Source organism: Pectinophora gossypiella, chromosome 1 (assembly GCF_024362695.1).
Source record: "Pectinophora gossypiella chromosome 1, ilPecGoss1.1, whole genome shotgun sequence".
In the NCBI taxonomy this organism is placed as follows: domain Eukaryota; kingdom Metazoa; phylum Arthropoda; class Insecta; order Lepidoptera; family Gelechiidae; genus Pectinophora; species Pectinophora gossypiella.
This window is the reverse complement of record NC_065404.1, coordinates 17,084,346-17,099,173: the sequence shown is the minus strand read 5'-3', so window position 1 is coordinate 17,099,173 and position 14,828 is coordinate 17,084,346. Positions and strand designations below refer to the sequence as shown.

General features: G+C 41.4%; 1 protein-coding gene and 1 long non-coding RNA gene across 2 annotated transcripts in view; both read right to left on the bottom strand.

Annotated features, from left to right (window-relative positions):
* LOC126371195 (uncharacterized) overlaps positions 1 to 14,828 on the bottom strand; it is a 187,759-nt gene that overhangs the window by 19,681 nt on the left and 153,250 nt on the right. The gene's annotated exons all lie outside the window — the stretch shown is intronic.
* LOC126370797 (inactive hydroxysteroid dehydrogenase-like protein 1) overlaps positions 2,536 to 14,828 on the bottom strand; it is a 29,188-nt gene continuing 16,895 nt past the window's right edge. The window contains exons 2-6 of the mRNA XM_050015824.1: positions 10,732 to 10,854; positions 6,733 to 6,843; positions 5,615 to 5,835; positions 3,870 to 4,097; positions 2,536 to 2,793 (exon numbers count right to left, since the gene is read on the bottom strand). Coding sequence (XP_049871781.1) covers positions 2,683 to 2,793; positions 3,870 to 4,097; positions 5,615 to 5,835; positions 6,733 to 6,843; positions 10,732 to 10,854 — 794 coding nt within the window. The 3' untranslated portion in view covers positions 2,536 to 2,682. The remainder of the gene's footprint in view (positions 2,794 to 3,869; positions 4,098 to 5,614; positions 5,836 to 6,732; positions 6,844 to 10,731; positions 10,855 to 14,828) is intronic.

Here is a 14,828-nt window from a genome sequence, read left to right as displayed (position 1 = left end):
AGCCGCTAAAGGCCCCTGACATGGCCCATGTAACGACTACTTACATGGTTAAATAGTAGCCGGGACCAACGGCTTAACGTGCTTTCACAATCAGGTGACGAGCCTGTAATGTCCTAACCAGACTAGGGATCACAAAGTGATTTTTGTAATATTGTCCCTAACGCTCAAACCGCTGGACCACGGAGGCCGTTCTACTGGACCACGGAGGCCGTTCTACTGGACCACGGATGCCATTTTTCCTTATTCTCTGGACTTATCTGTCTAAAGGTTAGGTAAAAATTATCTTTTTCCATAAGTTCAGCGCGCTTATAACCCAAAGCGGGAACATTCTAGAGAACGGCACATGACTGTACGGGGCACGTGCCTCGCTGTATTTGTATTCAGCTTTACTCACCTCATTCTGGTAGATAAAGTACTGAAAGTCAAAGTCCTTAGGACACCCGCTGGCCATCCTACTCGCCCGAGCCCAAGTTATCGACATGATTAACTCCTAAGTATTATTCAACAAAATTATATCAAAGGTACTCTAGATGCTAAATATTATCTAAAATGTTAACGTAGAAATTATATTTTATTCGAACTTTGCTATTAAATTACATGCTTTGGACACGACATTTTCTCAAAGCATCTGTCTAAGAAAACATTCAAAACAATGTCCAAAGAGAATATAATTTACGTGAGAATGCCAGAAGGCACGCAGGAGGCCAGTGTAGCTCTATGGACAATGCCTAAAGCAATGCTCTATGGCTAGGGGCTTTTTGGCGGGAAACGGGAACGGGACAGTTTCTTTCTTCATTGAATATTCTAAATAACTAATACGAAGTAGTGTTTTGTTGTTAATGATCGCATTAAGCTAGTCGGACAACATTCGCGATAGTGTTATTACCTCTATATCGGAATACTCAATAAACTAAGTGTACCTATCTACTTTCGCTTCGTGCCAACAAGCCGCATCATAACTCGAAAGTTTATGCGGACTTTTGAGTCACTTAATTTGTTTGGGGTTCGGAGTCGGAGTCTGTTCCGAGAGTGGAGGCTTAGGTCTTATCATTCATTGTCATCACCTTTCATCATTCATCATCAAGAAAACAAAAACATAAGACATGGCTGTATGGGCATAGTTCCCTTTGCCTTGCCCTTCGGAGAAAACCAAAACAATACCAATCTCTTTGTAGTTCTTAGATTCCACGCAAGAAGAATATTCTACTTTTTATCTCATCTTTGGTGTAAACCTTGATGAGTTCGATCCGGTCGGATAACCTACCCGGTTATTCGATATTTCTTTCACTCACCAACAGCACAGTGCACAACATAGAATAACCATTTTTTGCAAGGACACTAGCGGCCGGTCTGCCATTAGTACAGTCATAAGCAATATAATTTACCCACTTTAGGACTCTGTCGCAGTAACATATTTGACATTTAGTGAGACTTACAGTTCAATTTGTCAAAAAAGTTAATGTGACATGGTATCAAAGTGCTCGTGACCGTACCACTGTAAAAGAGGGAAACTTTTCCCGTTAAATAACGGGCATTTCCTTTGTGAGGAAACTTTTAGATTTGAGATAAATCACTTATATTCTGTTAAACGTGAAAAGATTCCCCGTCGATCTACATATTTCGTTTGGTTGACCATCAGTGAACTTTTGAGTTGAACATCCAAAACTTCTGTGTTGGCTGTACGGTCACGAGCATTAATATGTACACACTTTGGTACCATGTCACATTAACTTTTTTGTCAAATTGAACCGTTAGTCTTACTAAATGTCAAATGTGTAAGTGCGACAGAGTCCTAAAGTGGGTACATTATATTGCTCATGACTGTACAGTTTAATCCAAAGTAGGTTTGACAGTGTCGTTAATTGTAAAGGACACTAGTGGTAGGGCGGCTGGCGTCCTTGAGGTCCTTGTCACACCCCTAATTCCCGATTCGCGATTCCCGAAAGGGTAGGCAGAGGTGTATAGTATTATGTCGTGGCCAGATCGTAAAGTTGATCATTTCATGATGTGTTCAACCATTTTATGAAATGGTCATTCTTCTTGATATGGCCAACTTAAGTTGACCACATCGTTGAAACGTCAACATTTAATGATATATCAATCAACGTGTGGCCATATCGTTGGATGCGAATAGTCGATTAATTTCTTAGGTTCAAAATTATGTACCTATTCGATACGGAAAATTGTACAATTACATTGATTCATCGATTATAATATTAATCAAGTTTACACTATCGGTGGATAATGTTACTAATTTTACGATATGATTGCCAACGTTTGGCCGTATCATGAAGTAATCATGCATTTAATTGCTCATATCGTTAAACGTTTTGTGTTCATTGATCTGGCCAAACTACATCATGATGTGGCTAACGAATGATATTCTATTTCATGAAATATGACCATTTCATGAAATGATCGAGCACATCATGAAATGGTCAATTCTATGATATGGCCACCCATTCCTCGCCAGCGCAGCGTAGCAACGTGGTAACACCATACAGTCATTTTTGGCCGTCAGTAAAACACGATAAATAAACTGTAAATTATTTAATAAATGGCTTAAAAAGTTTAAAAACTAAATCACTTTATGAATCTTCGATCCTTCCATATCATCCCTTCTTCAAGTTGGCGAAAACTGTATAGTTGATATTTCCACTCCAGTCTCTCCTGGAGTTACTTCTAGTTTGCTTTTAATTTCTGGTTCTCCAGATACTCTTGTCGGAACTGCTGGTTGAGGTTGGCTCCGATCTTGATCCTGATCCACTCCGGAGCCAGTTTTATGAAGAATGTCTGAAAATTAAGTAGACGGTTAAAAATTAAGTAGTCTAACCCATCATGGAATCATAAAGTACCTGCTTGGAAAATAGGATGGTCTCGATTACTACAACGAGTATAATCGAGGGAGAGTACTCGTAGCAAGAAAAATTACGGCACTGGATCATAGATATTCTTAAAAAACTGACAAATTTTGTACAGCTTTATAGATTAATCCAGTGTCGTGGCTCACGCCATAGAATTAGGAATAATACTACGTACTTATAGAACGGCAACTCTCCGCTCCCCACCAGAGTCTGAGCTAGGTTTACCTCACCCCTCCTCGAACATTGTTTAGTCTTATATCGTATCTCTGACGCACGTCACACACACAGATGCGCGTGTACGATAATGTCAATGTGTAGTGTCTGTGTAAAATCTTATTGTTTGTATGAATAGGTATGAAATGTCTGGGACGCAACAATCCTTGGTTTAGACCTGTGCTGGATTCGACCCTAGAACCTCAAAATGAGAGGCAAGCGTTCTACCAACTGGGCTATCACGGCTCATACACACACACTCACCGCCGCAAATGAAATATTGCAATTTGACATTTGCGCATGTCTGTGTCTGTGGTATCCGAAAATAATACATTTTCTTTCTTTCTTTCTAATTTTAATCATTTGACTGTCTAATCACAACAGCCTCCGTGGTCTAGTGGTTAGAGCGTTAGGCTCACGATCTGGAGGTCCGGGTTCGGTGGGGACATTGTCGAAATCACTTTGTGAGACTGTACTTTGTTTGGTATAGACTTTTCAGGCTTGAATCACCTGATTGTCCGAAAAAGTAAGATGATTCCGTGCTTCGGAGGGCACGTTAAGCCGTTGGTCCCGGCTATTAGCCGTAAAAACACCTTCACCAACCCGCAGTGGAGCAGTGTGGTAGAGTATGCTCCATACCCCCTCCGGTTGATAGAGGAGACGCCTGTGCCCAGCAGTGGGACGTGTATAGGCTGTTTATATGTATGTGTGTGACTGCCTAATATTATGCCCAGTCGGTTATTCGATTTCTAATAAATAAAGAATAAAATAATAGACGAATAGTTTAAGTACCTGTATTCCATGCAGCCAGTACCCCGAAGTATTATGCACGCGTCCCAGTGCGGCGACCGCGTGACGAGCGTACGTCGCCGCGTCGGGCACCAGCAGGTTGCCGTCCAGCAGCCGCTGCGAGAACGCGTTGATCTTCGTCGACACGAACAGCGGTGCCACGTGTTGCACATGGATGCCCTTTGAGGAGTACTCCTCGCGGATGGCTAGAGTGAAGTTTCGCACGTACGCCTGAAAGTAGACTTTTAGGTAAAAAAAAAAGTAAAAAATCTTTATTTGCGTTGTAACACTATAGTAAAGGAGCTCGGTGGCGCAGCGGTTAACGCGCTCGGTCTGCGATTGTTGAAGTTAAGCAACTTTCACAAAGGCCGGTCATAGGATGGGTGACCATAAAAAAAAAGTTTTCATCTCGAACTCCTCCGTGCTTCGGAAGGCACGTTAAGCCGTTGGTCCCGGCTGCATTAGCAGTCGTTAATAACCACCAATCCGCACTGGGCCCGCGTGGTGGTTTAAGGCCCGATCTCCCTATCCATTCATAGGGAAGGCCCGTGCCCCAGCAGTGGGGACGTTAATGGGCTGGTGATGACTATAGTAAAAGTACAATAATAAGATACAGCATGTTCACGGTAGTACTATAGGCATAGCAATGGACGGCCGACCACGGCCCACATTCGCACTAGGATCTAACCTGTATTGCGGAAGCAGAAGCGCGTCAGGCTACCAATACCGTACCAAGCACGTATTCCTGCATGTAACGTGACAAGGCATAATATCTCACTATGTTAACATTAAATAAGGTTTACTGTCATATGGGTTAAAAAATTTCGACCAACTGTTATCCGACAAGATTTTACTTCGATATGAAAATCTGATGCTCCTTCATTCCGACAATACGTTGTTACGTCATATCAAGGTCGATACTACTCTTTCCGACAAAACGTTTTTTCGACATGACTTTACTAAGAAACGATGCGAATACGATGAAATAGAGATGGAAAATTGGCCTGACTCAGGTACACTATCGACACTTTCAAGTGTGTCAAGAGGAAAACCATTTCATTTAAAACAAATTACCCTATACATGATTCTCACAACATTTTCCTTTTAGTCAAGCTCGCGATTATGATCCATATGTGACATCGAAACAAATTTGGGGCAAATGGCAAGCAAAGACTATGAAAATCCATTTGCTTCGATCCTGGCAAACTTCTCATGCTTCCTCCGCAGTCATCGATCGTTTCATACACACACACCGATTAGGAGTAGATCGTACTAAGCCCACGTTCTTCTAATTCTTCCCCTGCCAGCAATACCAGCAACCAAAACTATAGGAAATCTATTCTCTTGGTCTCCGAAAGTAAAGTTGTCAGAAAATAAATTTAAAGCTCATGTGAAACTTACTTTATGTAAAAAAGCTTATTATAAGATTAATGATTACCTAAATAATGAAAATGTCTGGTATTGAGTGTGTTCCTCTACTTCCTCTAGTTATTAAATGACTTGTAATGTACCCTCATTGATTTAAAATATGTTTGCTGTTGCAGTTTCTTGTAATTTCTTCCCCTCAGCCATAACACCTTACGAAATGACGTAAATTCAAATATGTTACATTGACCTTCAACAAGTTTATCCATGATAATTATACCTATTGAATAAATGATTCTCATTTCTGAGTACTGTTCTGGATTTCCTCACGACATATTCCTTCGACCTAAGACTAAAATCGGAATATGACTGAGTGACTGTACCTTAGTAGAAGCGTACACAGCCATCAGTGCCAGAGGCTGGAGCTCTGAACCTGAGGACACGTTAACAACAGCACCGCGTCCACGCTGCACCATGCCCGGTAGCAATAACCGGGTGAGCAGCGTCACAGCACCAATGTTCACGTTGATGAGCTCCCACGCCTTCGCGGTCGGCACCTCGCACAGAGGCATCGGGTACTCGTATTGGACTCCTACATTGTTCACTGGAATTGAAAAAAAAAACGATGTTTGTAATTAATGGAATCGACCTTATTCATCTGTTCATCATCATCATCATCAGCCCTTAAAGTCTCCACTGTTGGGGCACGGGCCTTCCCTATGGATGGATAGGGAGATCGGGCCTTAACCACCACGCGGGCCCAGTGCGGATTGATGGTTATTAACGACCGCTAATGCAGCCGGGACCAACGGCTTAACGTACCTTCCGAAGCACGGAGGAGCTCGAGATGAAAGCTTTTGTTTTTGTGGCCTTTGCGAAAGTTGCTTAACTTCAACAATCGCAGACCGAGCGCATTAACCGCTGCGCCACCGAGATCATCTGTTCAGTGATCACTAAATACATTTTTGCCGCAGACGGAGGATGAAGAAGAGAAACTAGAATCACTTAGAATTAAATTATATTTAAAATCTACATTTTAAAGACCTAAACCTAACTAACCTAGGTGCGAATGAGTCCGATGTTAGGACAACATTGAATTTTACTTAAAAACTATTTCACATTATGGCTGGCGGTGGGAACAAATCACAAAAATCACTTTATGATCTCTAGTTTGGTCGGGCATTACAGGCTGATCACCTGATTGTCCAAAAGTAAGATGATCCGTGCTTCGGAAGACGCGTTAAGTCGTTGGTCCCGGTTACTACTTACTGATGTAAGTACATAGACGTTACATGAGCCATGTCAGGGGTCTTTGGCGGCATTAATAATCCTGACACCAGGGTTGGTGAGGTTTAGTATCCCACCTCACAACCCACACGATAAGAAGAAGTGGAAACGGTACATAGTTTCGGAGCTTAGCTTCACATCCTCGCTGCATAGATGCATAGCACATCTCTGGTGGACAAGTTCCCTAAAAGTTAATAGTAGACTGGGTACTTACCGAGGATCCCGAGTGGCAAGTCCCGTAGCTGCTCCTCGATGTGAGGGTACACCGCCGGGCCCTGGCTGAAGTCTGCCACCACCACCCGCGTCTTCACTTTGTGCTCCTTCTCTGGAAAATACAATTACCAATTAAAAAGTACAATCATTTCATTCGGGTTGCTTGGAAACTCTATAGGCTTAGTTTACTAGCCCAAACGCCAGTGGGGCAGCGTCATAGAGTAATTAGTAACTTTAGTCGCTTTGCGATATAGTACATATATAAACTCACGCCCATAATCTCTAAAGGGGTGGGCAGAGTCATAAGTAATCAAAGAAAACTTGCAATCATTGTTGATACGATATCCTAAGCTGGATATGACGAACCTTATGGTGATAAAGGATCAGCCTATAGTCCATAATTAGTCCATCGTGTAAGAGAGGACACAATGCCTCTGTCGGATTTTACGACAGACCCGAGAAGACAAGCACATTCAGAAATGTGTTCTACGTTTTTTATTCGTTCCCAGAACAGCATAGAAGCATGCGATATAGTCTTTAACGTAATTAGTCATATTGCTACCTAGACATTCTGAGATCAACCCATTTTTTTTAATAATGCTTTGAAGAGGTCACATATCGTGGCTGACTTTGCTAACTGACGTATCTGTATTTTTTGCCAAAGTGTTTTGTGTCTTATTGACAATTGTAAAAGGTGCAAATTCCCAAAAAATTGCAGATACGTCAGTTCAAGACATTAGCGACGATATAATATAGTCGGCTTGTAGTGAAAACCACGTAAGCGTCTTGCGTTCATCGCTATCGCCCCACTAGAGTCGATTAATTCTTACAAATATGTTTTCTTCTCAGACGACGCCCTGAGCCGAGGTTGGGCACCCTTAGGGCAAACATCAAAGTGAGAGCCCTCAGCGCTCCCCATTTGTCCGGCCAAGTAGTTAATGCCATTTGCGGCAAATCGACAATAAATCACGTCAAAAAAAACTGCCAGGAACAGCACATCACTAGCGGTGAAGCGGTAGGCAAGGTCACATAGACTTGTGTTCCCTTGTTAAGTCTCCTTTTATACTTAACTCTTTCCCTTTTTTTGGTGCATTTAATAGTATTTTAATGTGTAACACGCTGATATCTAACACACGAACAACATCTCGCCGCACGGGTCACCGCTACAAAATCCTCACATAAGTCACGTCAAAAAAGTCGGTCCTTGGATTTTGAACTATATATGTGCCAATGGTGCTAATTCCTGTATACACCATCAAATTTTATTTCAAGTTATATCTGTCATTTTCTTATCCGCCGAAAAGAAAAGGGACGGGTAATCGACAAGCATAAAATTTATGGAACACACGTCAATTTTAAGCACAAATCTAAAACAACCGTCTAAAAATTTTACACTGGCCAATAAACCGACAGAATTATGTTGACAGCACACGTCAAACGGTTTGCATACCAGCGAGATGCCTATTTTATTCGCCCGGGTTATCCATTCATTTGCTCATTCTTCCTAAAATTAAGAGCTGTCAATCATCCGTCCCTTTCATTTTCGGTGGATAAGATAATGATAGGTATAACTTAAAGTAAAATTAGGAGGTGTCTGCAGGAATCGGGGCCAATTTCCATCTCAATGTTTTTATCGTCTGTATCTATATTTTATTCTAAGTCATAACGTTGCCTTGCTACGACCTCTGATTGCTTCAATTACAGTCATTGCGACAGCACGTTCAAAATGTTATCTTACGAATTCCACGCCAATTTTTCTATCATTTGATTTCCGTGCCATTGACCTGGTTCCCCAATGACATAGAATATGACAAGGCCGCGGCAATATTACCTAACCACCTAACTTGGCTCCATTTACTGTTTTTTTAACATAACTGCATGCATAATCGTCTTGACACGCGCCGCACACACGCTCTTTTATTATTTTTATTTTTTAATAAAAATTGGTGTGTGTTTGATTAATGATTACAACACAGTTGGCGATACGGCTCACCTATCACGTCGGTATAACAGAAAGCTCGATGAGATGTGGGCATCTTGCGATGGAATTACGTCTTGTCTATCCCAATTGGGCATTTTTTTTTTTGACGTGACTTATTGTAGATTTGCCGCAGATGGCATTAAATACTTGGCCGGAGCCAATTGGGTATGTAAGGTATTTTTGAAGGTATTTTTTATATTTTTAAATATAACGTTATGCTATTATAAAAAAACTAATTTGAATATTCTTTTTAAATAACTCATAAAGTAGGCTGAATTACTTAAATACCTTTGCCTTTGCTTAGTTTGTATTAACATTTTAATATCGACATTTTCTTAGGGTAACGTGCCCAAACTGTGGGCAGTCCCTAAGAATACTCAGGCCCAATAAGATAGATACAAATAACATTTTTATAATCTTTTAATTTCTTTAATTAAGTTTGTATAGTTTATGCTTCTAATTATCATGATGGGGATCAGTGATCCTGATTATTATTGAAGTTATTACATTAAATTTGTTAACCTCACACTCATACAACACGTTACCCTAGTCTTCTTCTTCTATCGTGTGGGTTGTGAGGTGAATTACCAACCTCATCAACCCTGGTGTCAGGATTACTATTGAGCCGCCAAAGGCCCCTGACATGGCTCATATAACGGCTACTTACTTACATCAGTAAGTGGTAACCGGGACCAACGGCTTTACGTGCCTTCCGAAGCACGGATCATCTTACTTTTTGGACAATCAGGTGATCAGCCTGTAATGTCCTAACCAAACTAGGGATCACAACGTGATTTTTGTGATATGTCCCCACCGGGATTCGAACTAGGGACCTCCGGATCGCGAGCCCAACGCTCAACCACTGGACCACGGAGGCCGTTACCCTGGTGATGACCATAGATATTAATTTTATTTATTATAAACTGCATTTGGCAACGACAATTTGGGTAAACAGACTCCTTATAGATGTCATACGAAGGTCAAATAAATACATACTTATTGCTGAAATAAACACTAAAACATAGAGAAATAAAACTAATTAAGACGAAATCTCAAAATGGTTTTGGAATTAGCGAGTTTACGTTATTTTATTTTATTATAGTCGTACTTAGACGAAAGCCTTGAAACAAACTTGAAATGTTCCGTCACTATTAAAGAACTCCTAAGTAACTAGTCCGTCACTAGTAAAGTATTTACTTTATATCTACTTTAGATGTAACAACAATTACAATGCATCGCTGGTATTTAATGTTCAGTCCTAGATAAACTAGACACGACATATTAACCGCACGTTTAACATAACATACGTCATCGTATTTAATGGAATAACCGACTATTCTATGTTGCCGTAGCATAAAATGGAGGAGGTTCTCAATTCGTCGGGATTTCATTTTATTGGTGACGTAACTATAACAGTATACATACAGAAGCAACCAGTTGGTGGACATACCACTAATCCGCTTCGCTTCATCTTTCATAATGCGCACAGCCAAGGAATGGGTTGCCGACGTCGGTCTTTCCTGAATCTTATAACCTGGGGTCCTTTAAATCACGAGTGAATAGGCATTTTCTGGGTAAGCTCGTTCCACCGTCGATCTCTTCTTCTCCTCGTGGAAGAATGAAGTCAAGAGCAAACCCATCTTAATTAAAAAAAAGCGGGCCGACAGCCCTGTGCTGTGTTAGATCGGTATGGGGAATCGGGAAAATAACCCGCTGTTCCTTATCGTTCCTTTCGTGTCAATGTTAATGTGTGTGTTTGTGTGTGTGTGTGTGTGTGTGTGTGTGTGTGTGTGTGTGTGTGTGTGTGTGTGTGTGTGTGTGTGTGTGTGTGTGTGTGTGTGTGTGTGTGTGTGTGTGTGTGTGTGCGTGCGTGCGTGCGTGCGTGCGTGCGTGCGTGCGTGGGTGCGTGCGTGCGTGCATGTGTGTGTGTGTGTGTGAGACAGAGTGTGGATGTGTGTGTTTTATTTGTCATACGTGTAGTTATTGACGTTACTATAGCTACTAAGTATAGTAACTTACCGATCTCTTGTGCGACTGCGCGCAGCTTATCCGGGTTGCGGCTGATGAGCACGATGTTGAGTCCACGCCGCGCCAGCTCCGCAGCATACTGCTTACCGATGCCGTCTGTGCTGCCTGTCACCGCTGGTGATCAAAGAAAAACATCTATCAACCCTCGCTATATACGTTTCGACGACAATAGATGGCGTAAGTGTAGCCACACCATTCGGTGATCTTTTTTTTATTTTTTGACGTGACTTATTGTAGATTTGCCGCAGATAGTAGCCGGACAAATGGGGAGCGCTGAAGGCTCTCACCCGGTACAACGTTTAAGACAACAGGCCTGAGGGTGCCCAGTTGGGCGCGAATCTCGGCTCAGGGCGTCGTTTGAGAGGAAAAACATTTGAAAGGATTAATCGACCCTAGTGGGTCGATAGCGATAAGCGCTGAATGAGGGAAATAATTCGGTGATCAAAATTATTATTTTCGTCACTACATAATTTAAAACAAACCCGCTTTTTCTATCCCTACATCCCTATGTACGCTTAAATCTTTAAAACTACGCAACGGATTTTGATGCGGTTTTTTTTAAATAGATAGAGTGATTCAAGATGAAGGTTTATATGTATAATAACATCCATTAAATAGTGGAGAAGTACTGTTATTTTTGAGGTTTATAATGTGATGTTGTAAATAATTTCATTTTTTCCTCAGCATTGCACCCGAGCAAGGCAGGGGCGGGTCGCTAGTCATAAATAAACTACGAGGGGAGGTCAAAAAGTTCGCGGAATGAGGGGGAAGGGGGTCGAAATTAAACACGAAACTATTTTTCCTTTTCAATATATTCTCCCTTAACCTTAACACATTTTCCGGATCTATCAAATAATTTGTTTATTCCATCATAAAAAAAAGATTTCTCTTTGCTGTCAAAATAGGCCGAAATTGCAGACTTGACTTCTTCATCATCGCCAAATTTTCGTCCACGCAGTTCCTTTTTCATTTTTGGGAACAAATAATAATCGCTGGGGGCCAAGTCTGGACTGTAAGGCGGGTGGTTTAATTTTTCGAACCCGCATCGGTGAATGGCAGCCGTCGCAACATGGCACGTGTGGACGGGTGCGTTGTCGTGCAAAAGGAGCACACCTCTTGACAGCTTTCCTCTTCTTTTTTCCTTGATAGCCTCTTTCAATCTATCCAGTAAAGAAGCGTAGTAATGTCCCGTTATAGTCACACCACGATCTTTATAATCAATCAGCAAAATACCTTCTGTATCCCAAAAAATAGTGGCCATGATCTTTCCGGCCGATTGTGACACCTTAAACTTCTTTGGAGGAGGTGTGCCTTTTTTATGCCACTGCATCGACTCTTGCTTCGACTCAGGTTCATAGTGGTGAACCCAGGTTTCATCTCCAGTAACAATCCGGGCCATAACTTCTTCCTTATTCTCTCCACAGAGCTCTAAAAACTGGCGAGAACACTCGACACGCTCGCTTTTTTGAAGTGGCGTGAGCATTCTTGGAACCCATCTTGCGCTGACCTTAGTCATCCCAAGATGTTGATGTAGGATATTTAAAATACTTGTTTCGGATACACCGACCATTGCTGCAAGCTGCTTCTTCTTCAAGCGGGTATCTTCTAATACAAGTTTCTCTACTTTTTCGATGATTTCCGGTGTGGTGGCCTCAATGGGCCGTCCGGAGCGGGGGTCATTTTCAATCGACTCTCTTCCTTGCTTGAAAAGACTATGCCACTTGTAAACCATGGTTTTACCAGGGGCAGAGTCCGCGTAAACTGCTAACAGCTCTTGAAAAATCGTCTGAGCGGATTTTCCTTGCTTGGTGAGGAACTTAATGACGGCGCGGTGTTCAATTTTCTCCATATTCGCTGAGTTCTTCCCGATTCACTTGTTTGCTGGTCGATAGTTCAAACGTTAATGACCCGATTTGCTTCAAACTTGGTACATATACTGTTAATGAGGTGTGCAACTAGCGGCTGCCTGTACGAGCAAACCAACCCCCTCCAACCCCTCCATTCCGCGAACTTTTTGACCTCCCCTCGTAAGCTAAATGAGCTCTACGCTTTTTTGCCACTACTTGAAGATCTAGAGAAACTACAAACAATAAAAAATGTTATAAACCCTTCCTAATTTCTTCAGGTTTACTCTGAGTATGAAGCTGTTGACAACTTTTGTAACATTTATTGATTTAATGAAAGAATTATGTATGAAATATTTAAATTTACGTAATTTTATTGCTGAATACATAATATTCATATAACCTTCTACATAAATTAAACAATGCGTTTTACAGTGATGAGCCATATCATGTACCCACTTTAGAACCCTGTCGCACTATCATATTTGACATTTAATGACACTTACGGTTCAATTTGTCAAAAAAGTTAATGTGACATGGTTTTAAAGCGTATACATATTAATTAGTACTCGTGACCGTACGTCCTTCTATGTCTTCCTCTGCCAATCCAACAACTCACCAACGACCTCCGTGGTCCAGTGGTTGAGCATTGGGCTCACGATCCGGAGGTCCTGGGTTCGATTCCCGGTGGGGACATATCACAAAAATTACTTTGAGGTCCCTAGTTTGGTTAGGACATTACAGGCTGATCACCTGATTGTCTGAAAGTAAGATGATCCGTGCTTCGGAAGGCACGTTAAGCCGTTGGTCCCGGTTACTACTTACTGATGTAAGTGAGCAGTCGTTACATGAGCCACGTCAGGGGCCTTAGGCGGCTCAATAGTAATGCTGACACCAGGGTTGATGAGGTTGGTACTCTACCTCACAACCCACACGATAGATAGAAGTCCAGCAACTTACTAATAACCTACTGCCAGCCAGACAAAGCTACGAGCCATAAAATTTGCCATCTGACATAAATTACACCAATTTTGAATTCGTTCCTAATTCCTTTGTAGATACTTGGTTCTTGTAATTTATTTGTTTGTAAGTAGGTAAGTACTTGTTTCTTGTTTGCTTGTTGTTTGTAAAACACTAAAATAACTATTTCCTCCCTTCTACTCTATAATCTGTGGAGTATAATTCCCGTCTCGACAACCGCAAGCCATTCAAAGTGCAGTCTTCAGAGGCGAGCATTTCGCAAACATAATCGCACCAAGATATCTGACGCACTGAAGGCGAAGCGATAAGCGTGGAACTATAATGTGCTGGTCGGCAGGTGGCATGCGCCTATGCGCTTGCACACAGGTGGTAGTAGCAGCTGAATTTTTTGATTGTATTTTAAAAAGTTGAATGTACAATAGAATAAGATTGTAATTACTAACACCTTTTTTCTTCTGTAACCTAATCAATGTCCCACTGCTGGGCAAAGGCCTCCCCCTACTCTTTCCAACCCTCCCTGCCCCGGGCATCGTTCCGCCAGGGGCCTGTTTAATAAAACTTACAATTGTAAATTACAACGACAATTTGATGTTCATTACGTAACTAATATGAAACTGCAAAATATTCGTGATCACATACTTCGCAATGTACATCAAATTGTCATTGTAATTTACAATTGTAAGTTTTATTAAACAGGCCCCAGGTGTGCCGGGAGGCGTTCAGCTCGTCCCGTCCCCCCCCCCCCCTTCTACTAACACCTATGGATTGTAATATCTGAAAATAAATCTTAATATAATTTTAACCGACTTCATAAAAAGAGGAGGTTCTCAACTTGTCAGCATCATTTTTCTATCAATGGTTTTAGTATCACGGACAACCGCCATCTAGCGCATATTTTAGGAATCAATTAAGTTCGTTTCGATTTTCAATATCGAAGATAAGTATTTGAAAATGTAAAGTATTAACAAGAAAACCTAACAGATGTCGCTATTAGCCAACGCCCAATAAACAGAATACCAAGATGGGGTAACCAGGAAACACGGCTTTTATTTTCCGCTCCCGATTATTATTCACAACAAATCCATTTCTACCAATCTCAGAACCTATTTTTTCAATTAGAAAGAAAGAAAGAGAGAGAAAATCATTACTTAGTTACGAATGAACTTCGCGCACTGGAAGTCAATATCATAGAGTCACTGCAGAAATATACTAAAATCTACACATAAAATAACATAGCATGTTAGATAAGCATGGTGTAGGCAG